Source organism: Chelonoidis abingdonii, chromosome 16 (genome assembly GCF_003597395.2).
Source record: "Chelonoidis abingdonii isolate Lonesome George chromosome 16, CheloAbing_2.0, whole genome shotgun sequence".
In the NCBI taxonomy this organism is placed as follows: Eukaryota; Metazoa; Chordata; order Testudines; family Testudinidae; genus Chelonoidis; species Chelonoidis abingdonii.
In genome coordinates this window covers 19616394-19640413 of record NC_133784.1, presented here as the reverse complement: position 1 = coordinate 19640413, position 24020 = coordinate 19616394, and the positions used below count along the sequence as shown (strand labels likewise).

Genomic DNA, 24020 nt, shown 5'->3' with positions numbered 1-24020 from the left:
AACCGCTGAAGTTGTTTTCATTCTGAATGGTTTGAAATTGACCCATTTTTTTCTTTCTTTGCATATTGGATTTTTTTTAAATTGCAACCCTTATTCAAGTGGTTGTTGCAATTTTTCATTGTCTGAAAGTTGGGAAACAAAAATTGCAATCTACACTTTCATCACCTTTCTGATAAAAAAAAAATATTTGCTGGAAACCAAAAATTATGCTGGTGGTAGGGTGACCAAAAAAAAAAAGGGGGCACTTATGAAAAAATGTTGCTTTTCAATGGAAAAACTTTCCATTGGAACATTTTAACCGTATCTAGTCCAGACGTTCTGCTTGCATCTAAGCTGTTAGTAACATAATTGCTGTTGATTGTTGGAATGTTCCGCGAATATTTGTCTAACAAGGGATGAAAAGGAGGATCGGTTATGGGCTTCAGAGCATGGTAACTGTTTTGGAAGTGGCGGATTTGAAGGGCTGGAAGTGAAAGACACAGGGTTCAAATAGCTAACTGCTGAGCTCATCCCCATCTCAGAAATCACACAAACGAGCTGCGCTGAAGTTGTCTTAAAGATGGATTGGATCAGACAGAATTAATCTCCCTCCCTTGACCCCTCTTTTACCTGAGGACTTGCTCATGTCAGCTCCTTTCAGTGGAATGGGCTGAGTCAGGGCAGGAGGTGCTGTTATAACACAGAGCCATACAGAGGCATTAAAGTTGGGATGAAAGGATGGGATGAGCATTTAGCACTGCGACAATGGGTAACGCAAACAACTAGCTTCACTGGGAGTATGCACATCAGTGTGACTGAGATAAAACTTTGTATTCTTTTTTTGGTGCTGGCTGATGAGTCTTGCCCACATGCTCAGGGTTTAACTGACAGCCATATTTGGGGTTGGGAAGAAATTTTCCTCCAGGGCAGATTGGCAGAGGCCCTGCAGGTTTTTCGCCTTCCTCTGCAGCATGGGGCACGGGTCACTTGCTGGAGGATTCTCTGCAGCTTGAGGTCTTCAAACCACAATTTGAGGATTTCAATAACTCAGACATAGGTTAGGGATTTGTTATAGAAGTGGATGGGTGAGATTGTGTGGCCTGATTATGCAGGAGGTCAGACTAGATGATCATAATGGTCCCTTCTGACCTTAAAGTCTATGAGTCTATGAGTACGTATGACCTCCACCCTGGTGTATATCCAACCATCCTAATCCAACAGCTATTGTCACACCTGCACTGAGTACAAACACACGGCACCCCATCTGCATATGCAGCACTATGGCGCTTTCTCCTAGCATGAAGGGCAGCTGCAATTCAGTGATGCAGGTGAGCTGCACTAAGAGTTACTGGAAAATGACCCAGCGCTGGGCAACTCATTTATTATGGATAATTCATCCAGCAAATTTAACCCTGTTTTCCTTCTCACGCAGACTTTGATCTTCCCAACTGAGTTCCTATTTGCAATGGTGAGACCAATCGTTTGGGCCAGACACTTTCAGACAATGGCTTCAGGAAAACTTCGCTGCCACTGTTTCTCAAGTGTGTAATTGGTCCCCTAAGCCACATGGTATTTTTTCTGCTCCCTAATTGGATGACTTAAACTTTTTAAGCAGGAGACCACGTGATGAAGAGCGTGATAAAGGGCACCATCCCCCGAACAGTCACACCAAGTAAAACCTACTCATGAATAACCAGCAGTTAAAAAAACCCAAATATCCTGGCTTCAAACTCAGAGCTTCCCAGGCTTGGAGCCTTTGGCATCCATGCTTCCAAGCACATCAGCGAGGGCCAGAAAACTGCCAGAAGATGCAAGCTGAGTTCCTCCCATAAACGTCTGACTGCAGGTACTGGCACTTTAAGAACACTCCCTTCTGAAATCTCACGAGAATCCCAAGGCCCATTGGCAAACGCTAGTTTGCGGGTTTGGCTTGGTGCTAGTGGGGGATGTGGTAACATGAGATATCCAGGGGCCAGCCCAACAATAGAGTGTCTCTGCTCATGGCCACTGGGGAGGGGTCTCCCGGCTTAGTTGTGGGCGTGCTAGGGCTGCTACAAACTGGCATAGATTAAACCTCTGTGCTACCCAAGAGCTCGTGGGCACAGATATGGCATCCAGTCAGCTCAGTGGCCCCCTGCCCCAGTTCGGTGCTGAATGGAGCTTGACCAGAGGCTCCTGTCTCTTCCTCAGGACGTTGTCTCTCTGTCTCACAACTCCTCATCCTCTTGCTGGGGGAGTCCAGTCCAGGAGGGCCCATGAGACGTTCGCCTCTCTGTCCAGGGAAAGGGCACTGTGGCTTTTCCTCCATTGTCTGATGATGGGGATGCAGGCACAGCAGCGGGCATGTGGCAAGATGTCAAAGGGAGCTCTTTCTTTCTGGCGCGAGAGGGCTGGCGCAGAGGGGGCACCTCCTGGGAACTGTTGTCTGCCTGTCACGGGGGCTCCTGCCTCTAGCCCAGCCCAGGCTGCCCCTGGCCCAGTGGGGACCATGCTGTTGTTCTGATGGGGATACACGACTCCTCTCTGGCGGGGTGCAGCGATGCTGATGGGACTGGGGCTGCAGCAGGCAGGCGCTGGAGGAGACTCATGTGCCATGGGGGGCTTCACGCAGTCACACACCAGGCCCCGAATCCCAGCAGAGGAGCCAGCTCTCACATGGGAGCCAGGGAGGAGAACTGGACTGCAGCTGGGCTGGGGGAGGAGATACGCATGGGGGGGTGGACAGTGGGGGGCTGAGAAGACCCAGGAATTGGGGAGCTCCCCCCGACCCTGCCCTGGGATAGCAGAGGGAGAGCAGGATACCAGGCTCCACCCAAGGAAGCAGCCGTGGGAGACAGGTGCCCAGGTCTGTGTGCCCCCCCTCCTCCCATGGCTGCTTTAGGGAACTGTCCCCATGTTAGTGTCTTGGCCCCTTACTGGGTTGCAGAAGGTGCCTCCTGCCCCCTGCCACGCAGCTGCTATGCTCCCCATGCTTTGGACCCCGCTGGAGGGTCGGGGAAGTGGCTGGTCTGAAACCTGTACAGGGACTGGCATCTACAACCGTTGGGGTTCAGTCCCAGCTGAGAGACGCCAGCCAAACATGGGCAGTTGGGGTGCTTTGGGCCCAGGAGGAGCATGTGTGCATGAGGGGCACTGCTGGATCTTGCCGGGCCCTGCCCATCAGTGCTGTGGTGGGCTTCAGTCTCCAGGCTGTCAGAGAATAACCTCCCTGATGCAAACTGCCCCATGGAGAAGGTGCTGGGGCATGGGATGTGCCCGTGGCCTGGCAGCGCCCCCTGTTGGCTGCTTCTGGCGGGGACATATGGACCAGACCTCGGTTCCTGAGCTCCTAGAATGCGCTCTGTGGGCAGCCCCTGGGAGGGACAGGGGAGAACCGGCCTGGATTCCTGAGCCCCTGGAATGTGCTCTGAGGGCAGCCTGGGGAGATGAGTGGGAAGGACAGGACCTGGATTCCTGAGCCCCTGGAATGGACTTTGGGGGCAGCCGGAGTCAGGAGGGCAAAGCAGATGCCCTCGAACAGGAGCCTTGAGAGTGGTGCTCATGGCACAGGAGGAGGATTGCTCAGGGAAAATCAAAGCTCGAAAGAAGCTGAACTTCCCCCTGGGACCATGAGCTCCTGATTCCTCCCAGCACCCCGAGCTGCTTGTGGAGCCAGTGATGCGAACTCAGGCTAACCCTGCCTCCATGCAGTGAGCCAGCCTGGCCGCTAGCCCAGAGGGAAGATGATCTTGTCAAAGAGACACTGTCAGGAGCAGGGCCTCAGAGCCATACATCCCATTCCCCCACCCGATCTGGCCTGTTCCCAATTAAACAACATAATCCATCTCCAGCTGGAGCGTTGCCAGCTTTCCTGCCTGGGTGGTGGGCACTGCTGTGCTTAAAGAGCCAGGCTGGGGAGTGCCTGCATGTGTTTTGGTAGGTCCTACCAACAATCAGGCCCAACATCCACTGTTCCCTCACCCCTGCGAATGGTCGGTGCTCTAAAGGGAATCTAGAGCCAGTGGCTCCATTCCTGGCATGGGGCCCCTGATAGTGTCCCTCCTCCCCACAGCGTCTGGAGCAAGGCCTGGGGGAGCAAGGTGTTAGTCTGAGAGGAGATGCGAGGACTGGCTGCTCTCTGCTGGGTGGTGGCACAGACAGCTCAGCCATTGCAAGGGGCATGCCCAGCCGGGGATTAGCAGTTAGGTGCATGCCATGGGGGAGGAAGGTTAGGGAGCCCAGGAATGCCCTGGGAGGGGAGCCGGCTCCTGCCCTTGGGGGGGTCTGAGTGCGAGTCCCACCTTGCGTTCTGCTGGTGTCAGGTTGTGGGAGGAGTCAGCGGCTCGGCTTCCCCGTCCTCCCGGCTGGACGCTTTGGGTCAGCGCAAAGGCCTGAGGAGAAGGAGCAGTGCAAAGAGTTAGAGCTGGCGGGGACAGAGGCCACCCAGGGGATGGGTGGAGATGGGCACTAGGGCAGCGGGAGGGAGTTATGTCCACCAGGAAGGGCAAGAAACTCCCCCCGCCCCTAGACAGCGTGCCTTCCCCAGCTCCTAGAGTGCCCCTGTGGGCAGAGCCAGTGCTCTTGAGCCCAGGGCATTGTGAGTGTGCCCAGGCTATTGTGTGGGCCTCATGTGATTGTGCCCACCATGTGCTAGCATGATAGCATGCTTGTGATGGCATGTGCGGGCATGGTGTGTGCCAGCATACGTGGCACGTGTGTGTGTATGGCACACACTGGATGGGCCTCCTGCTGCCCAGTGCTGACACTGACAGCAGATGTGGACCTTTGTGACAACCCCTCCTCTCCTCCCCGGGGATAGGGGGAGGGACCAAGAACCTCAGTTAAACCTCAGGGAATCCTGGCTCCCTCAGAATTGGGTCTTGCCCCGTCTCTGGGACTGCATGTGACCAAATGCCACATGGCTGGCTCAGACCTGCCACACAGTATGCATAACCGTGCCCTTTGCTCTGCCTGCCGCATCTTCGTGATACCCAGACTGAGAACCCCAGGATGCTGAGAGGCCAGGACAGCAGCAAATTCCCTGAAGTGGCCTGTGGTTCAAGGAGCCTCAGGACTTCCCAGTCCTTATCCCACACTCATCCAGGCTTGCCCAGTGGTGCCCATGGGCACTATACAGGAGGTGCCACCCTGGCAAATCTGACCTCTGAGGAGGGCACCTGTCTCAGCTGGGAATAGTATGGAGCCCACAGTTCTGTAGCATGGTTGGGAAATGCCTTCCTGACCCCAGCTCTTGCCCTGAAGCATGAGGATGATGAGGAAAGCCAGGATTATCCCAATCCCACAAAGCTGCTGTGTGGGGCCAGCTCCTTCTTCTCTAGTCACCTTATGCAAAGTTTTACTGTCTGGATTCTCTCCAACGGACTGCAGTGCTGTGCTACTGGGAGGTACCAGCCCACCTGGACCCCAGGACCAACAAGAGGCCACACTCCGTCCAGCAACAGCTACAGCCTATTTGAAACCTGGGAGGTGATGGGCGGAACCTCTCAGAAAGAAAAGCCCACTCCCACAGCATGTGAGATTAGATTTCCCTCCACCCCCCAGGGTGGGGAGTGATCCCCTCCTTCCTTGGCCTCTTGGAGGAGACTGACAGCAAGGGCCCGAGGTCCATTAGGGCCCCTGATGCTCACGGCGATTAGGGGATGCAGCCCCAGGGGAAATGCACTGAGATCCACATGAACCCCTAAACAGCCCTAAGGAGGGGACAGCACAGACTCTGTTTATCAGGGATCACAGCTGGATGATATGGATGTGGGGAAGCCCCTCTGTCCCAGCCCCCATCCTCTGAGGCAGGCAGCCAATAGAAACCCTCACTTGACAGCCAATAGAAAGCCAGGAAGAGGTGCATCCATTTCTTGCAGCGTGCGCAAAAATGCATGCCCATTCAGCTGTGAGTGATGAACCCAAATCAGACAGTCAGAACAAGGCAGGTGTTAGCCAGGCACAGTCCACGACACAGCGGGTGTCACAGTGTGATGCTATTCCCCAGACTTACAAGTAGGCCAGCTGGAAGAAATGCCGGGGTGGCTGGGTGCTGTGATGCACGTTCTGTAGGGGGGAGCTGTGGCAAGAAGCAGGGCAGTTTGCTCGCCGCCCCATCCTCTCTAACTAGAGTCAAGTCCGGAGGACGAATTGCTGCTGAAGAATCGAGTGCGTGGGCGAGATTCCTGGATGGTTTGGGCCCACCTCAGTTCTGGGCCCGGTGGATACACTGCAAATCTCCCCACACTCGGTGAGGCTGCTTTCTCCTCCACTGGCAGGCTGGCCCGCAGGCCCCAAGCTCTGCTGCTGCTCGGCAGAGGGGCAGCAGTATTAATGAAGCCATTCGCAGACACAGGCGGGCTTAGTAATGGAACCGAGGCGCTGACTTGTGCATGGGATTAGCTCTCCAGTAACACAGGACTTGCTGCGACGCGAAAACTGAGATTCCTCGTTCCACACCTCACCGTACGCACATGATAGAATAACCTAGTGCTGAGCGCTACCAGAGCTCCAGTGGAGCCGAGCTGAGGAGCAGCACCCAATTACTTCATTTTTGACTGTTTAATATGTGTCCCCGCCCTTGACTGTGGGGGCATGAGCCCGTCTTAGACACATACAAAGAATTCACTAGTGTAAACTAAAGTGAAATGTACCAAACCCTCTCTCTCATTTACCCCTCCCTCCCCATGGCTACCTGAGCATCTGTTATGCAAAAATTTCTGCATTCCCCATGTGCCCCATGCCGCCAAAACTCATCAGCCTCCAAGGGGAGAGAGACATTCCAGCCCCTGGGTGGGACCAGTCAGCACCCCAAGCTAGGACACCGAGCAGCGCCAATGACTCTGCAGGCAGCCAGGCCCAAAACGGAGATTCTCCCACCTCAAAGCTCCCACCTCTGCAAAGCTCCTGGCAGATCTTCAGCGAGAGCCAGGGCCTTGGCACATCTCAGCACAGTGCAGGGCCCACGGCTGCTTTCAAGATGGAGCCCTTCCTTGCCCAAGGATCCTGTCCAAAGGGGATCAGTTGCTGAAAACTTCCCCTGGCAAGGAAATCCATGTAAAGCGAACCCCGCACACATAGTTCAGAGACACCGGGATGGCCAGACGGTTGCTGTATTCCATGAGTGCCCTCTTTTGAGCTGGCTACAATGGCCCCAGGTTCCAGACTGCGAGGAGCAGCTGCCTGGCCTTGTGCCAGAGACCTTGCCCAGGCCTCTTATGGGCCTCTCGCAGGGTCCACTGGGCTGAGAGCGACTGCAAGACACAGGCTGAGCCAGGGCGACGGCCTCTTGGAATAAATACTGCACTGCCCAGGGAGCCCTGCAGGACATGTCATGCCTAGGCCAGCTCCCTGGGGCTGAGGGGATGCCACCCCTCTGGCTCGGCGTGCGTGGCTGAGCAGTGGCCCCCCCGGTGCCTCACCTGCGCTTTGCGCCCCCTGTTAACAAAGGTGCAGATGGGGTTGTAGGCACCAGTGCCGCAGATGTACAGGTGGGTCCGGTTCCAGGGCTGGATCAGGCGGATAAAGTTGCCACATTCGCCCTGCAAAGCAGGAGGAGAATGAGAGAGGTTATGGCGGATGAGGGCAGCATGCGCAGAATCCTTGGCACCCCCATGCCCGCCCCAGTCCTGCTCACATGGTGCATGCTCAGGCCTCAGATGTCAGGGCTGCTGGGGACTGGCGTGTAGCCAGGAGGGTGTCCTGGTGTGAGAGGGGTAGTGTAGCCTGATGCCAAGCCTGGGGCTCCTCTGAGCAGAGGGATTCAAATAGCTCAGGGATGGTGGGGGTCAGTAGGTACTGTCAGGACCAACACTGCTGCGTGGCCTGGAGCTGATCCAACCCTGGGAACTCAGTGAAGGAACTTTCTCCCCACATGGAGTCCCACTGGGAGTGGCTAGGGCTGGTGTAGCCATAAGCTCCCCCACAAGCCAATGCTCCCTGCCCTGCTCCAGGGTGCAGGCAAGCGGGCACCCCACCCCCTCTGCTCTGGGGCACAGGCCAGTGGGCGCACCACCCCTTTCTGCTCCAGGGCTGTTCTCACTGGGGCTGCATTCCGGGGCCAGTCAGGCTGCGTTACCAATGGGTGAGATGCAGCAGTACAGCAATTAGGGCTGGGTGTCCTGCTGGGCTCAGCTCCTTAGTTATCGACCCAGGGTCAGGGCTAGGCATCCTGTTCGCAGCTCCTGTTTCCTCCGTGTTGGGGGAGGGAAGCCTGGGAGTGCAGTGGGGGAAGCCAGGGAAGGAGTCGTTGGAAAGCTGGGGGGCCGAGTGGAGGCTTAGGCATGTTTGTTGTGGGGTGGGGTGGGGAGCCCTGCGGCAGGAGTGGCAGCAGCTGAGTGACCAGTGGAGGGAAGGACTGCGGGGCTTGCGGGGCTTGGCTCCAGGCATGCGGGGCTTGGCTCCAGTGGAAGCAGCTCAGTGATCGCCAACCCCTCGCTTCCTTGGAGCCATGCAGACTCGTTCGATGGCCTGATGGGAACCGCAGGGTGCGTGGGCTGAGGATTTCTGGTGGTGCCTGGCTGCTACCAGCAGGAGCCTGGCCTGAGCCTGGCTGTGCCCCAAGCAGCAGTGACCACACGGCATGTAGGATGCAGGGAGCAGCAGTGCTGGCTGCCCCACTACCCCTCCTGGCCCTATGCTCTTGACAGAGGGGCCACGGGGCCAAACCTGCATGGGCAGGAGCAGCCAGTGCTGCTCATCGCCGCTGCCATGGGGCTGGCTCCTGCACCAAGTCTTCCCCCCAGGCACCCCACTTCCACTCTCAGGGATGGGGACTAATGCTGTACCTGGGCAGGCCAGGCTGGCAGACTGGCGCTGAGCCTAGCATGGGCTCAGGGGGCGAGGTGCTGGGAGCAGCGGTGCAGGGGGAATGGCTCCACACGTGCGTCCCATGGGCAAGATTTCTGGGGGGTGCCTCTGCCCCCACACCCACATCCTCTCCAGCTTGGGCCCTGAGACATCCATTGGAATGGGAGGACGTCCCCAGCTCTCAGCGCCCGGCCATGGCCACTCAGCCTCCCAGCACAACAAGGACCGAACTCAGACCCTCCTGCAGGTTGAATGATAGAATGATCACCAGGCCCAGGTGACCTGGATCCTCTCCCCATGGGTTGATTGGTTACCATAGCAATGTACCAGGGAAAGGTCACACATGTTCCCGTGGTGAGTCAACGGCCTCTTAAACCACGTGCCAATATCACAACGCTGGAGTGCAGGGCACCCAGGTGGAGATTCTCTGTCACCATTACAGCCTGTAGTCCGTCAGCTGACTCGACGAGTGTGGATCTCAAAGAGCCAACCCTGAAGGAGTGCCTGGGCCGGTTCTCCATGCCCGCAGGTGTCTTTGCCCAGCCCCCAGCTGCGTGCCCCCAGAAGGACTCACATTGTTGTTCTTCCCCGACAAGACACACTCGTCGATCCGCTGCTGGGACGCAGGCCAGTGAATCTGACAAAACAACAGATGCTGAGTCGTCACCTGGGGTGTTCCACTGGGTCTAAATTTAGATTTGGCTGAACCCACGCAGCCGAGTCCTGGGCCTCTCAGAGAGCTCCGTGCCAGGGTCTGCTACCAGCTTCCCAGCGGGAACAGCCAACAGCTCGGCCAGCACCAGGCTGCCCAGAGGATTCAGAGGGCCTGGGGCAAAGAGGGGGAGCTGCAGCGCTTGTACTCATCCAGCGGTGGTCCGGGTCTTCGGCGACATTTTGGCAGCGAGGGGCCTTCAGTTGCTCTGCGTCTTCGGCAGAACTGAAGGGCCCCCTGACACCGAAGACTGGACTGCCACTGGGCCAGGCTCACGGGGCTCCTGAGGGGCCCGGGGCCTGTGGAAATTGCCTCACTTTGCCCCCTCCTCTGGGCGGCCCTGGGCCAGCATACGGGGCTCAAACCAGGACCCTGCATCTCACTGTGTTCCAGGGGCTGGCAGAAGCTGTCCTGGGCTGACAGACGGGGCGGGTGAATTCCCTTCTCCCCAATGGTGGCTCCACTTCTGGCCCATGGAGAAGGCATCTCCTCCAGTGGCAGATTTAGAGTTAGTGGGGCCCTGTGTGCAGCTTCATTTTCACCATCCCCCTTGGGACCCAGCCAGGAAAAAAAACATTCTATCTTATCTCCCTCCCTCGCGTTTTTCATCCATCCTTCTTCTATAAATAATAGGAAGTACATGAAAATAAAGTGAGGTACCTTGATTGGGGCAAGGGATTGGGGGCAGGAGGGAGTGGGGCAGGAGGAAGTTTGGGTGCTGGGTGAGGGCTCTGGGCTGGGGCAGGAGGTTGGGGTGTGGGAGGAGGGGTGAGGGGTGCAGGCTCTGGGAGGAAGTTTGGGTGCGGGGTGTGGGCTCTGGCCTGGGGCAGGGGGTTTGGGTGCAGGAGGGGGATGGAGGCGGGCGCGTACCTTGGATGGCGTGGCTCCCAAAGTGACCAGCGCACACACCCCTCCGGCAGTGGCTCCTAGGTGGTGAGGGGCCAGGGAGTCTCCGGATGCTGCTGCCCGCAGGCACTGCCCCCACAGTTCCCATTGGCTGGGAACTGCGGCCACTGGGAGCTGCGGAGTCGGTGCTCAGGGCAGCGGCAGCACGCAGAAACACCTCCTCCCCCAGGGGCCATAGGGACATGCCATCTGCTTCCGGGAGCAAAGCAGCATGAAGGCAGGGAGGCAGAGCGGGCAGAGAGCTGCTTTAGCCCTGCTGCGCTGCTGCTGGCATGTCTCTGCGTGCCCCTTGTGGGGAGGGGAGCAACGGGTCTCCATGTGCTGTCTGGGGTGGGGGCAGTGCACGGAGCTGTCTCCCCCCAGCCAGGGGCGTGCAGCAGCTGGCCGCTTCCAGGAGTGGTGTGGGGGCACCAGCCATGGCATGCAAGGCAGCCTGCCTGCCTGAGGCCTGCTGCGCCACCAGCTGGGACTCAGGAGCAGGTTGTCAGATATTTGTCCTGCATTTTGGGGACCCCCCTGTTGTTGGTTTGTTTCATGGTAAATCTGCTCCTGGTCTCCTCCCCTAAAGCTCAGGCACCAGATCGGGAAGGCGGCCCAGAGGCAGATAAAGGACCCAAGAGGGGCTGGCAGCCTTTTCGCTCAGCATATCCTGCCCCTTAGCCCCTCCCCAACCTCGGGCATGGACCTACAATCTGCTGCTGCTGCTCCATGCCTCCCTGTTGGCCAGGCACCAGGAGCCACGGGCCGGGGAAAGCTGTCCAGAGAGGGCCCAGCTGAGCCCAGTCTGATGGGCCAGCAGGGCACTTGTGAGGGACCTGGGAATGCTCTGGGGGTGGCTTTGCCACATGACATCCCACATGCAGTACTAAGAGCTGAGAAGAGAGGAGGCAGGGTCTAGGCAAGCTCATCCTCCCTTCCCCAACAGCTCCATCACCACACGGCCATTAGGGTTACCAGGCATCTGGTTTTCGACTGAAACGCCCAGTCGAAAAGGGACCCGGGCGACTCCAGTCAGTGGTGCAGCAGGTCTACCCTGCCTACCCTGGCTCTGCGTGTCTCCCAGCAGTGGTTGGCATGTCCCTGTGGCCCCTAGGCACAGGAGCGATCAGGGAAGCTCCACATTCTGCCCCTGCCCCAACCCCAGGTCTGCAGCTCCCATTGGCCTGGAACCGCAGCCAATGGGAGCTGTAGGGGCGGTGCCTGCAGGCACGGGCAGCATGTACCACACAGAGCTGCCTGGCCATGCCTCCGCTAATGTCCAGACATACCGGCCAGTTCCAGGAGCCATACGCAACCAGGGCAGGCAGGCGGGCAGGCAGGGAGCTTTAGCACCGCTGCGCCGCCAACCGGGAGCCACTCGAGGTAAGCGCCGCCTGGATGGAGCGATCCCCATCCCGCACCCCAACCACTACACCTGGTTGGAACCCCTTCCCGCACCCAAACTCCCTCCCAGACTTCATACCTCCACCTGCACCCCAACCCCCTGCCCCAGTTGGAACCTCTTCCCACACCCAAACTCCCTACCATAGCCTGCACCCCACACCTCCTCCTGCACCCCAACCCCTTACCCCAGCCCTAAGACCTCTCTTGTACCCTGCCTCAGCCCACTGAAAGTGAGTGAGCGTGGGGGAGAGTGGGTGATGGGGGGAAGGAGAGGGCTGGAGTGAGTTGGGGCAGGACCTCAGAGAAGGGGTGGAGCAGGGGTGGGACCTTGGGGAAGGGGCAGGGGCAGGGGCAAGGGTGTTCTGTTTTGTTAAATTAGAAAGTTGGCAACCCTAATGGCCGTGCGTGGGCGTGCTGGGGGTGACTCTGGTGCTGGTCAGTGGTGCCTGGCTGGCAGCTCAGTGACAGCATCCCCTGAGGGCCTCATCAGTTCAGAGGTTTTCCTGCCCATCTCACAGTGCTGACACCATGCCACTGAAAGCAGCCGCACTGGAGTACTCAGGCTGCCTATGGAGGCTGGTGTTTTTACTGGGTGGCCCAGCTACTCTCAGAGCACGATTAGCCAGCGCAGGAGCACAGGCATTGGAGCCCCGTCTGCTCCAGTGCTTCCACTCTCGCTAGCGCCAATGGGGAATCTTCAGAGAGCTCCCTGCAGAGCCAGCCCACGGGGCAAGTCTCCACTTAATGCTCGGCCTCTCTGCTGAGACATCAGAAAGAGTACTGGGTTAGCGGGCTTTAGGGAGACATGACTGAGACAAGAGCCCATTTCTCTGTCCCCAAAGAGATGGGAAGGGCTGTAGGATTGAGACAGTCACCACTGGGATGGGCCAGCTTTGAACTCCAACTTAGAGAAATGTGTACCTTATTCCTAGTATGTGTTTCTCTGGCTTCAGCTCCCAGCCATTGGGCGGGTTCTGCCTTTGTCCATTAGGGCCAAGACCATAGCTATCGGATCTGTCCTCCCCACGCAGGCTCCCATCACTGAGGATCAACCTTCTCAGGGATCAATTAAATAGCTGGAGCTTCCTAAGTCAGTCATCAAAGGGCCCCGACTGGCTCTCGGCTTCGCAGCCTGCCAAGGTCCTGGGGGAAGTGCACACTAGAACTGGACAATCCTCAGCAAGGGTCTCATGTCCCTGGGCCCCGGTCTCCCCCTGGCAATGACTCAATATGAGGTGGAACCAGGCAAAGCAGGGGATGGATGGTGGCTATCAACTCATTTCACTCCACCCAGGGGCCTAGCATTCTTCCCTCTCCTGCCCCACTTCATCCCTTGTGGGCCCCCCAGGCGGGGGCAGGTTGGAAGGGCCCTTACAATGAGGGGTTCCCGGTTGATGTCGTGCAGGTCCAGCGAGAAGATGTAGTCCTTGCTGCCCACGTACATGCGGTCGTGGTCCTCGTCCTTCAGCAGGATGCGGTAGTCCGTGGAGTTGAGCAGGAAGTTGAAGAAGTGAGCAGTGCTGGTGGCCTTCAGCTCTGCAGGCAAACACAGATGGGGGGGTCAGACTCCTCCCGGCGGGACTCTGGGTGCAGCGGCATCCAAGAGAGCAATGACCCCTCGCCTCAGAATTAGTCAGCCTGCAAGACAGGGCTGTGACGCCCACCACAGCCTCAACAGCCTCAAGGTTCAAACCCCCACAGCTTTGGGGTGCAATAGGACTATGTCACACATCCCAGGGTCTGCCCTGCCAGGCTCTGAGCGCCCAACCCACACTCCAGGGCCATCCCAGCCTCTATGCGCCCAACCCACACACCAGGGCCCCCCAGACTCTGAGTGCCCAACCCACACACCAGGCCCCCAGCCTCTGAGTGCCCGAACCACAGGCCAGGACCCTCCAGCATTCCCTCCTCACTCCTGGACTGATCTTCCACCGATCAACCACGGCCATAAAGTAGCCCTTCTGCTCAGGCCCAGGCACCTTAGGCCAGGCAAGGAGAAGGCTGGCAGGGAGTTACAATGACCCAGGCCCAGGTATCATTGGGCTGGGCAGGGATGGGGCTAGCAGGGAATTACAATGACCCATGGCCGGGTACCCCTGGGCTGGGCAGGGATGGGGCTGGCAGGGGATTACAATGATCCAGGCCTTGGCACCATGTGGCCTGTGTTTAACATGCTCCGCAGACTGACCATCCTTAAACTCAGACCGGCCACTGTCCTATGGGACAGATCTGAGCAGCCCCACCCCATCCCTGCCCCGTCTCTCTTTGCACCTCCACCCACCCTTCCCCCACCTCTGTTAGTTCTCCTAAAGGCTAACACTGGACATGCTGACGGCACCTTTCACATCAAGAAATCTCAGCCCACAACCCTTTCACTCATGCTATAGACACCCAGGTCGTGTCATCAAGCACTGAAAGGCAACCACATCTGGAGTGGGACCTGTCTACAAGCCCGCACAACACCACCCAGGGAGCGGAGAACAATCCTGTATCCCAATGAAATTATATAGGAATTTCAGTCTTCCTGGAGCATTGGGGTCAGCACTAGTCAGAGGGGAGCACACACCCCCTCCCATTTCCTGCAGCACAGTGCCCATTAGCACCACACTATGTTACTGGGGCCAGAATCCGCTCGGAGAGCACCCCCTACTGAGCCACCTGCCCCACTCCCTGTGGCACAGTGCCCCCTAGTGCTGCACTGGGACACACACTAGCTCACAGGGGAGAGCGCCCCCTACTGAGTCACCATCGCCTTTTCCTTTAGCCCCTGAGGTTTCCGTGGAGACCACGGTGCCCTTCCAAACAAGCTCCCCTAAGGATGCCTGGATCACATGGGACCTGACAGATGGCCTGGCACTGTGGGACAACCTCTTCACATGCTGTCATGGCGCAGGGCACTGGGGAACCCCTTGGCACAGCCCCTGAGATAGCCAGGGCTTGTTCACTGCCCTGCGGCATCACTTAGTGCTGAGCGCCTCAGGATGGGCTGAGCTGTTTGGGCTTGAGAGATTCATGGCTCAGCCAGTGGGCAGCTAAATGTCAGTGACCTGCCAACTTATCACTCCCCCATCCCTGCTGGCAGCCAGCCATTTCTGCAACCCACACCCAGGAAGGTCCCCTTGGCAGATGGGGCAGTGCCCTGCTCAGGCTGGGGCCCTGGAATCCAGAGGGCCCCGTCCTGCTTCATGGCATTGGATCCTGCAGACGTTGTGAGGGCAGCTCACACCCACTGATCCCAGACCGGGCAGTGGCATGCCCACTGACCAGCTAGGAATGGGGTCCAGTCAAGCTCCTGGCCCCTTAGAAGTGGGGCAGGCAGAGCCATGGCCCTGGGGAATGCAGAGGGCAATGTGGACTGCAGGGGTGGGATCTCCAGCAGGGCCCATCTAGGTGTCCTTTCCCTGGCAGTGACTGGCACCCAGGCAGCGGAGCCAGGTTGTGCAGCGGGGGGGGGAGGCGGCCAAGGCCCTTGCACCCGGCCCTAAGGCATTTCCTGCAAATCCCTTTGGGAGTCCAGACATACTAGAGATCTCAGCATGACAGGCTGGCAGCAGCTGGGCATAGGGCCCAGCACAGGTGCCCATTGAGCTGTGTCAGGAATCTGTGCCCACAGCTGCCAGTCAGTGAAGGGGGGCTGCAGGAAAAGGGGATTCTGTGCCTCCTGGGGAGCTGGGTCGTAAGGCAGAGTGGACTGAGCATCAGGGTCTATGACCAGCTGTGCCAGGCACTGTCAGCAATTGCCTTCCCCCTCTGTGCCGCCTCCCAGCCTGTGGGTATTTAAGACTGGCAGCCTGTGGGGGCAGGGATTGTCTCGCCAGGGATTCTCTCTCTTGTGTTCGTGCAGTGCCCAGCACAATGAGGTCCTGAGCTCAGAATAAGGCTCTGGCCCCACACACCAGAAAGTCAAGCAGTCAAATACTCTGGCCGGCCCCATGGCAATGTAGAATATTATCATCCATCCACCTACCCCTGTGCATACACACTCACCCATCCATCCCTGTACACATCCATCCATCCATCCATCTATCCCTGCACATACACACTCATCCATCCCTCCATCCACCCCTCCCTGTAAATACACACTCATCCATCTATCCCCATACATATCCCTCCCTTCCTCCCTCCCTGTACATACACATCCATCCATCCACCCATCCCTGTACATACACACCCATCCATCCATCCCTGTACACATCCATCCAGCCATCCAGCCATCCCTCCCTCCCTGTACATACCCACCCATCCATCCATCCCTGTACACATCCATCCATCCCTGCATATACACACTCATCCATCCATCCCTGTACACATCCATCCATCCATCCCTGCACATACACACTCATCCATCCATCCCTGTACACATCCATCCATCCATTCCTCCCTCACTATATATACACACCCATCCTTCCAGGAGGCAGAGCTGGGTGGCACAGAGCTGGGTGGCACAGAGAGAACTCATTGAAAAACCCCAGCTCAGGACACTGTCTGCAGCAGGTGTCCCGACACAGGGTATAGGAGTGGGGAGGGGGGAATATTGGGAGCCCCTGGTTTGCCTCTGAACAACCCCTCCCCCATGCCCCAGCACTGCCAAGGACACCACTATTTTTGCCACGCTAATAGCCAAGCTGCTCGTACTGAGAGGTGTGTGTGTGTGTGGAGGAGGGTTGCCCAACACCTGCCTTGCTGGATGCTAGGGGATCAGCTAGCTCCTGCCCAGGCTACTGGTGCAGGATTCCCCCAAAAGGCAGATCTGTGCCCACTTTCCAGGTCCAAGGCCCCCTCTGGCTGGGCTCCCATGCCAGGCAGGCCCAGCCGGCCCCAGGTGCACCATCAGCCACAGCAGGACTCTGCTATCTGCTGGGAGCTGCCCCAACCACCCTGCAAGGGAAACAAGCCCCACTCTCTAGGCACCAGAGCACCCACCTGCCCGCTCCCTGTGGGCACTAGGGCTGCAAACTCTCATCCCACCGCAGCCACCTCTGCTCACCCTGGATGAGCAGCAACGAGCCTCCCGCCCCCTCCCACACCACAGAGGCATTAAACTCCCTATGGGGCGAAGTGTGACGGGATCCTTAATGACGCCTGAACTCTGGAGCCATGTGTCACCCCCAAGCCCTACTGGCACCAGCTTCCGCAGACACCATGACCACCATGTGCTTCCCTGCCCCGGATGGAGCCAGCACAGATGTTAACAGGGGATTCACCCTCCCCTGCCTCCTGACTGTCATGGCACTCCTCAGAGAGCCCTGTTCACCAGCAATGCCAGCCACACAACGCCGAATGGGCCGCAGCCCATGCATCTTGCCAAGGCGTACTCATACATCAGCCATAAGATCAACCCCTGGGCCTGCCGGGGCAGCAACCATGGCTCCGTGCCAATGGGCACTGGCCAGGACTGAGCCAGACTCCAGGGCTGAGCACCACGCATGAGTGCCAGTCCCACCCAGCTGGCTGCTGGGGATGGGTAACCCATAGTAGAGATGCTACCGCCCCAGCTAATCAGCGCTTGGGAGACCCCCTCGCTGGGTGCTGGCTGACTGTACTCAGGATGGGGAGTCTATGGGAAGAACCCCCCACAGCCATCCCACAAGCTGCGTGGCATGAATAGCTCCAGTGCCTGAGCTGGCAAAGCCATCCATCCGCCATCCTCACTTCCTTGCCATAGTTTATAAGCTCCCCAGGTGCACATCTCTGTACTTTTCCCCATCTGAGCGGGGCCTTCTGGGACAAATGCCAGGAATGCAGTGGCCTGGAAGGACTGGGTCCAAACCACAGCGAGGGACCACATCTGACTGAGAGCTCAGCATGCTAAGTGAACCCTGAGAACCTGCCCTGAGGTGCCTTGGCAGGAGCTGCTGGGTGTGAAGCGTGTGGGGAAATCTGGTCCTTACTCAGGTGCCCCATAGGTGAAGAGCTCTTCCCAAAGCCAGGCCACAACTGAGATCTCCTGCCCTCAACGGAGTGACACCAGTGATGGCTCCAACCCTTGGCCATTTAGGCTGAATGCTGCTTGCTAGTCTTTCTTTCTTTCTTTCCTTCCCTCGCTCTCTGAAGACGGATTCCCCTAAGGATTGCAGCAATGACCCTCATGCCCTTTTATCTCTGATCAGCACCAGCACACTGAAATCATGGGCTCTTGAGACTGAAGAGCTCTCTTGATCTACCTTGTGCTGAGCTGTGTGGAAGGACCTGGAACCAGTCCAGGGGAAGGAAAGCCCAAAAGGACAAGAGAGTGAGTGGTTGAAAGGACAAAGACCCGACCTGGGTAGGTCTGTCTCTCATTGTGGGAGCTTCTCTTGGCATCTAATGGGCCCCGCATGCAATGTTGTGAGCCGGTGAACCAGAGGTGCAGGAGCTTTATATTCTAGGAAGGAAATATTCCCCCTTGGGAAGTTATTTTTAGCCTGAGTGTGGGAGAAACGACTGAGAGTATAATGAGGGTCATGAATATTCACGTGATAAATGAGGCAGACAGATGGAAGTCAGGAGTGCTACAGATGCTTTGGGCAAGAGCCAGGTTTTCATAAGCACACAGTGTCACTAGCACTACAGTGGGACTCGGTCTGGTTACATTATCCATCCCTTTGTCCAACCCTCCCTCTGTCCATCTGTCCATCCATCCATCTATTCATCTCTCCCTCTCTCCATCCATCCATCCCTCCCCTTCATCCATCTGTCCATCCACCCATTCCTCTCTCCCTCCCTCCATCCATCCAGTCAGTCAGCCACAGGTCCATATATACTCCCATCCATCCCTCAGACTTCCCTATCTTCTCTTCCTTCCAGCTAGCTAGCCCACCCCTCCTGCCATGGCACACCCAGGAGGGAGTGGCAGGGAATAGCAGAGGCCCAGGCCAGATTACATCCATAGGCCAAAAGCAACATCAACGGGCTAGGAAAGACCTGCATGCGAGGTGTGCTTAGAGGGGCACTGCAAGGATGCCACCTGGATCGTTGACCAGGGACGCGGAGTGATGCCACCTCTCAAGGCATGTCCCAGAATGCCCATCAGGAGACGGGCAGTGTGGGCAGCCTGCAGCTGGCTCATCAGTACAAGGCGTACGCTTCCATTCACCAAGGGCACTCGATGCTCCACAGGAGATGAGGGATTCCTCCCAGCAGTGCGACATCAGCACTAACCAGGACGCCAGTGGCGTGAGCTCCCTCTCTCAGCCCCAGCCTTGCCCAGCAGGGGGCGTTGTGGGGAGGGGGGAAGGAACACTGGCTGTGGGGGAGCTCCTGGCTACTCCAGCCCCAGCTTCTCCCAGCACAGGGTGCTGCAGGCAGGAGTGCTGGCTGTGTGGGAGCTCCCAGATATGTCAGCCTCAGTTTCTCCCAGAAGGGGGCATTGAGGGTAGGGGGCAGGAGCTCTCAGCTACTCTGATTCTTTCTGGCAGTGCCCCTCCAGTGCCAGCCAGGATTCAGACACGCAAGCTCCCTCACAGCCATACCCTAACAGTGCCCATAGCATGATGGGCAGAGTTAGTGTTGGACACCCAAACTGTGTCACAGGGACACTTGTGCTTCCTTCTGCTCCCCCATTGCTTGGTTCTACCACATCTCAGCCCTGACCGCCCCCTACAAACCCAGCTCCGCCCACATCCCAAAATAGCATGGGGTCTGGACATCGGTTCCCTTTATGCACTGATCAGGGTGCATCTTCTGCAAGGTCTTAGTAACCCAGCTCCTGGGACTGTTCTGGGATGGCATACAGCACTGCCAGGCACTCGCTTGGCTCCCATCCCAGCCACCTCTCTGCATCGCTCACTGAAATCTGAAATCCCCCAGGTCCCCGCACTGGCCTCACACAAGTGGGGAGGGTGTCCCAAGAGTTTTGATTCGATCCCCTGCCTCCCAGCCAGGTCCCCTCTTCCCTGCAAACACTGAATCCAGCAGCACACTTGCAGGCCTGCGACCAGCAGTGCCCTTTGGATTTCTTCTTCGCATAGCTGCAATCCCAGCTCTGTCGGGTACGGCTGAAATAACAAGTCCTATCAAGGTCATCCAAGGCTGTCCATATGCAAGAGATGCCTCCAAAGTCTCTCCAGAAAGGGAAACTTTCTTTTGACAGACTTCTTCTCTACTCTAGTCCCAGCCTCTCCCAGCAGAGGGTGCTGTGGGGAGGGGGCATGAGCACTGGCTGTGGGGGAGCTCCCATCTACTTCAGCCCCAGCCTCTTCCAGCAGGGGGCGCTGTGGGGAGCAGGGCAGGAGATCCTTTAAGTGGTTGATGAATGCACCAACTGTACCTATATGGCTACACAGGCTGTGCTACGAAAGGGCACAAAGGGGACGTAGGGCTATTTTCCAGGCCCCACCGGGCAGGGATCCAGCGCGTGTCCACAGCCTCTCCGTCCTAGGTTATTATGATGGCAAAGCACTCAGCGATTTCAGTGACCCCTCCCCCCTCCGCGAACCACAGCACCTAGGATAGCCTACAGGGGAAGCCAGGTGCTGATAACAAGCCACATTTCCCTCCCCTCCCCACAGGCAGACAACCCACACTAGGCAAAGGCTCCCCAGGAGAACCAGTCTCCAGTGCAGTCCCCTGGCTGAGTGAATGGAAGTGTGGTCTGTGGGCAGATGAGCTGGCACAGGCTGCTCAGGCAGGGTGCCCACGGGCATCTCAGCTACACTTCCACTGGGGGGAGCGTTAGACAACTCATCCATGCTCTCTCAATGCCCCACCTTTCCTGGCACCCTGCCATCAGGGTTTGTCCACTTCGATCTCTTGCGGGGTTGCTTCCAAGCTGGACCCAAAGCCATTGGGGCCTTTCCATGGAGAGCAACAGGATAGGGACCAGCCCTAAGGCCATTCACCCTAGTCCCATCGGGAAATCCAGGTCGGGTCTGGGGTGGCAGGGAGGTGGAGGGCAAAGGTCGGGGGGGCTGGAGGGGGCAGTCAGTGGGCATGAGTCCCTGGGGGTAGGAGGAATAAATTCCTGCCCTGTCTAATGTGGGGTGGGGCAAAGGGGGCAGGAGGAATTGGGAGGGGGTAGAGGAGTTAGGTGGGAGAGTTGGGAAGCTGAGGGGGCAGAGGGGAGTTGTGAAGGGGCAAGGGAGCTGGGGGAAGTTGGGAAGGGGAAGCGGGGAATTGCGGGGATAGGTGAGCTGGGGAGAGTTGGGAGGAGTGGGGGGCAGGAAGGAGTTGGGAAAGGGAAGGGAGGACTCGGGGGAGTAGGGACGGGGCAGGGGAGCTGGGAGAGAGCAGTGGGTCTGAGGGGAGTAGCAAGGGGGCAGGGGGAAGTTGGGAGGGGTAGGGGGCTGAAGGAGTTGGGGTGGGTAGCAGAAACTGAGAAGAGCGACAAAGCTGTATTGGGGGCTCTCCCCACCAGATCCCAGTCCATCTCCATTCCCGGCCCAGCCCCAGCCCCCAGGCCCAGCTGCGCCTTGGAGGCCCCATGCTATGATTGTAGCTCTCTGGAGGCCCCCTCCCACCACTCACCCTGCTGCTCTAGTGCACTACCTGGGAGCTGCCTGCCCGACTGCCACAGCAGGCAAAGCCTGGGGGGAAGAGTGTGGGGGGGGCATGAAAGGGGGCTGGCACCGTGCCCGCTGCAACATCCCAGTGCGTCCCTCGCTGGGAGCAGATGCCTTTGTCCTCACTCTTCCCAAACAAACATCTGGCATGGGAGCTGGTGGGTGGCTCCCACATCTGGTTCCCAGCTGGGCTGAGCGATCGCCCAAGTAGGAGACGCGGGAAGGGGGGCCGGCAGCCTCGGCCAGCTCTGTTTATGTTGTGCGGCGCTTGCTGCTCCAGCATCCTTCCTAGCTGCTGCTACTCCACAGGCTAAGGGGGGCCCAGCTGCCCCTCGCACACTCCTGCCACGCCCCTGCTCCCAGCCCTGTCCACATTCGACATTGTCCTAGCTGTGCCCTCTGCCACAGCCCCAGGGCTCTCAGCTCCACGGTGTGCCTGGGATATACAGAATCTGGCATGGCAGCACCAGACTGGGGCTCACTCGGGCTCTCAACTTCCCCGCGCCACCTCCATGTGGTGCCCAGCCCTGGATTCATACAGCACAGGCAGTGCCCGCTGGCAGAGCCGCTCCCCAGAATTTGGTGCAGATGAGGCTCATGGCACAGCCTTGGAAGGGGGCCCTGGGCAGCGACATTCCATGAGGATCCAGAGACCCCACTGGGGCCAGGCAGCAAGGCAGGGCAGAGCAGAGGCTGCAGCACAACTAACATCCTTTGGACCTGGAGACCAGGACAGGGGCCACTCTGCCCACACTCTATCTCCAGCCAGCCTCTCACCTGCCCAGCCTGTGTGTGTGTGTGTGGGTGCATGTGTGTTCCCAGCCTCAGTGCACATACGTGTGTGCACATGTTCCCATCCTCTGCATGTGTGTGCATGTACGTGTGCGTGTTCCCAGCCTCAGTGCGCGTCTGTGTGTGCGTTCCCACCCTGTGTGTGTGTGTGTACATGTTTCCAGCCTCAGTGTGGGTGTGTCTGTGTGTGCATTCCCACCCTCTGTGTGTGTGCGTGTTTCCAGCCTCAGTGTGGGTGTGTCTGTGTGTGCATTCCCACCTTCTCTGTGTGTGCATGTTCCCAGCCTCAGTGTGGGTGTGTCTGTGTGTGCATTCCCACCCTCTCTGTGTGTGCGTGTTTCCAGCCTCAGTATGGGTGTGTCTGTGTGTGCATTCCCACCCTCTGTGTGTGTGCATGTTCCCAGCCTCACTGTGGGTGTGTCTGTGTGTGCGTTCCCAGCCTGTGTGTGTGTGCATGTTCCCAGCCTCAGTGTGGGTGTGCCTGTGTGTGCGTTCACACCCGGTGTGCGTGTGTGTGTTCCCAGCCTCAGTGCACGTGTCTGTGCGTGAGTTCCCACCCTGTGTGTGTACATGTTCCCAGCCTCAGTGTGGGTGCATGTGTGTGTGCATTCCCACCCTGTGTGTGTGTGTGTTCCCAGCCTGTGCGTGTGTCTGCATGCATGTTCCTGGTGTGTGTGTGCATGCATGAACCACTACCACGTCTCTTAAAAGCACAGTACACTAGTGACGTAGGAGTTGGAATATATTTTCTGGTACCATAGCTCCATCTCCCCCACTCTGTCAGCTCCAGTACCCTGCACCCTTCCACAGCCCAGACAACACAGACTGTACAAGACTTTAGTTAGGTTGGCCTATGAAAGACACTCTCGGCTTAGCCGTCCCAAGACGGGGTGTGGGGCCCAGCTCTGTAGCTGGGCATAACAGACCAGACACCCTCTATTTCGAGATCTTCTGCCCTAGGGTGTATCTGAAACCTGCTCTTGTGATAGACTCATAGACTTTAAGGTCAGAAGGGACCATTATGATCATCTAGTCTGACCTCCTGCACTATGCAGACCACAGAATCTCACCCATCCACTTCTATAACAAACCCCTAACCTATGTCTGAGTTATTGAAGTCCTCAAATTGTGGTTTGAAGGCCTCAACCTGCAGAGAATCTTCCAGCAAGTGACCCGTGCCCCATGCTGCAGAGGAAGGCGAAAAACCCGCAGGGCCTCTGCCAATCTGCCCTGGAGGAAAATTCCTTCCTGAACCCAAATATGGTGATCAGTTAAACCCTGAGCATGTGGGCAAGACTCACCAGCCAGCACCCAGGAAAGAATTCTCTATAGTAACTTAGATCCCAACCCATCTAACATCCCATAGTGTTTGAGAGCAAGGTCACTGTGCCCCAGTTGTGTGTGTGTGTGTGCATGCACATACGTGAACACTCACACATGCAAATGCATGCACACACACATGCATATGTGCGTGCACACACACACATGTGGAGGGCCGGTGCAACCATTTAAGCGAACTAGGCGCTTGCCTAGGGTGCCAAGATTTGGGGGCGCCAAAAAGTGGCGCCCCCCCAAAATTTTTTAAATGGTTGCAGCCGCTGCTGCTGGAGGGGCTGAGCTGCTGGCAGCAGCAGCTGCCTGCCGCCGGCAGCCCAAGGTGTCCCCTGGGTCAGGGCGCCGCCGGTCAGCGCGCCCCTGAGCGTCAGTGCGCTGCGCCGCAGCCTCCAGCCATGGGTGCCCCCGCGCTGGGTCAGTGAGCCGCTGCGCAGCCAGGGCGCCCTCCCCGGGGTCGGGACCGCCGCCCGACCCGGCAGCCCAGGCACCCACCCCCGGGGTCAGCGAGCCGCTGCGGAACCGGCAGCCAGGGCGCCCCTCCCACCCCCTGTCAAGCGGCAGTCGCAGCTCGGTGGACCTGCCGGAGGCATGCCTGCGGCAGCTCCACCGGAGCCGAGACACCCGCGCGCGGGGCGGCGAAATGTCCC

The 24020-nt window shown here is 58.1% G+C and overlaps 1 protein-coding gene across 2 annotated transcripts in view; it reads right to left on the bottom strand.

Moving 5' to 3' along the window:
- SEMA3F (semaphorin 3F) overlaps nt 1-24020 on the bottom strand; it is a 103795-nt gene that overhangs the window by 19323 nt on the left and 60452 nt on the right. Inside the window, exons 3-6 of one of the 2 annotated variants that reach the window (XM_032799316.2) lie at nt 13143-13303; nt 9341-9403; nt 7380-7499; nt 4260-4349 (exon numbers count right to left, since the gene is read on the bottom strand). In XM_032799316.2, coding sequence (XP_032655207.1) covers nt 4260-4349; nt 7380-7499; nt 9341-9403; nt 13143-13303 — 434 coding nt within the window. The remainder of the gene's footprint in view (nt 1-4259; nt 4350-7379; nt 7500-9340; nt 9404-13142; nt 13304-24020) is intronic. The other variant, XM_032799317.2, reaches the window with a different exon arrangement.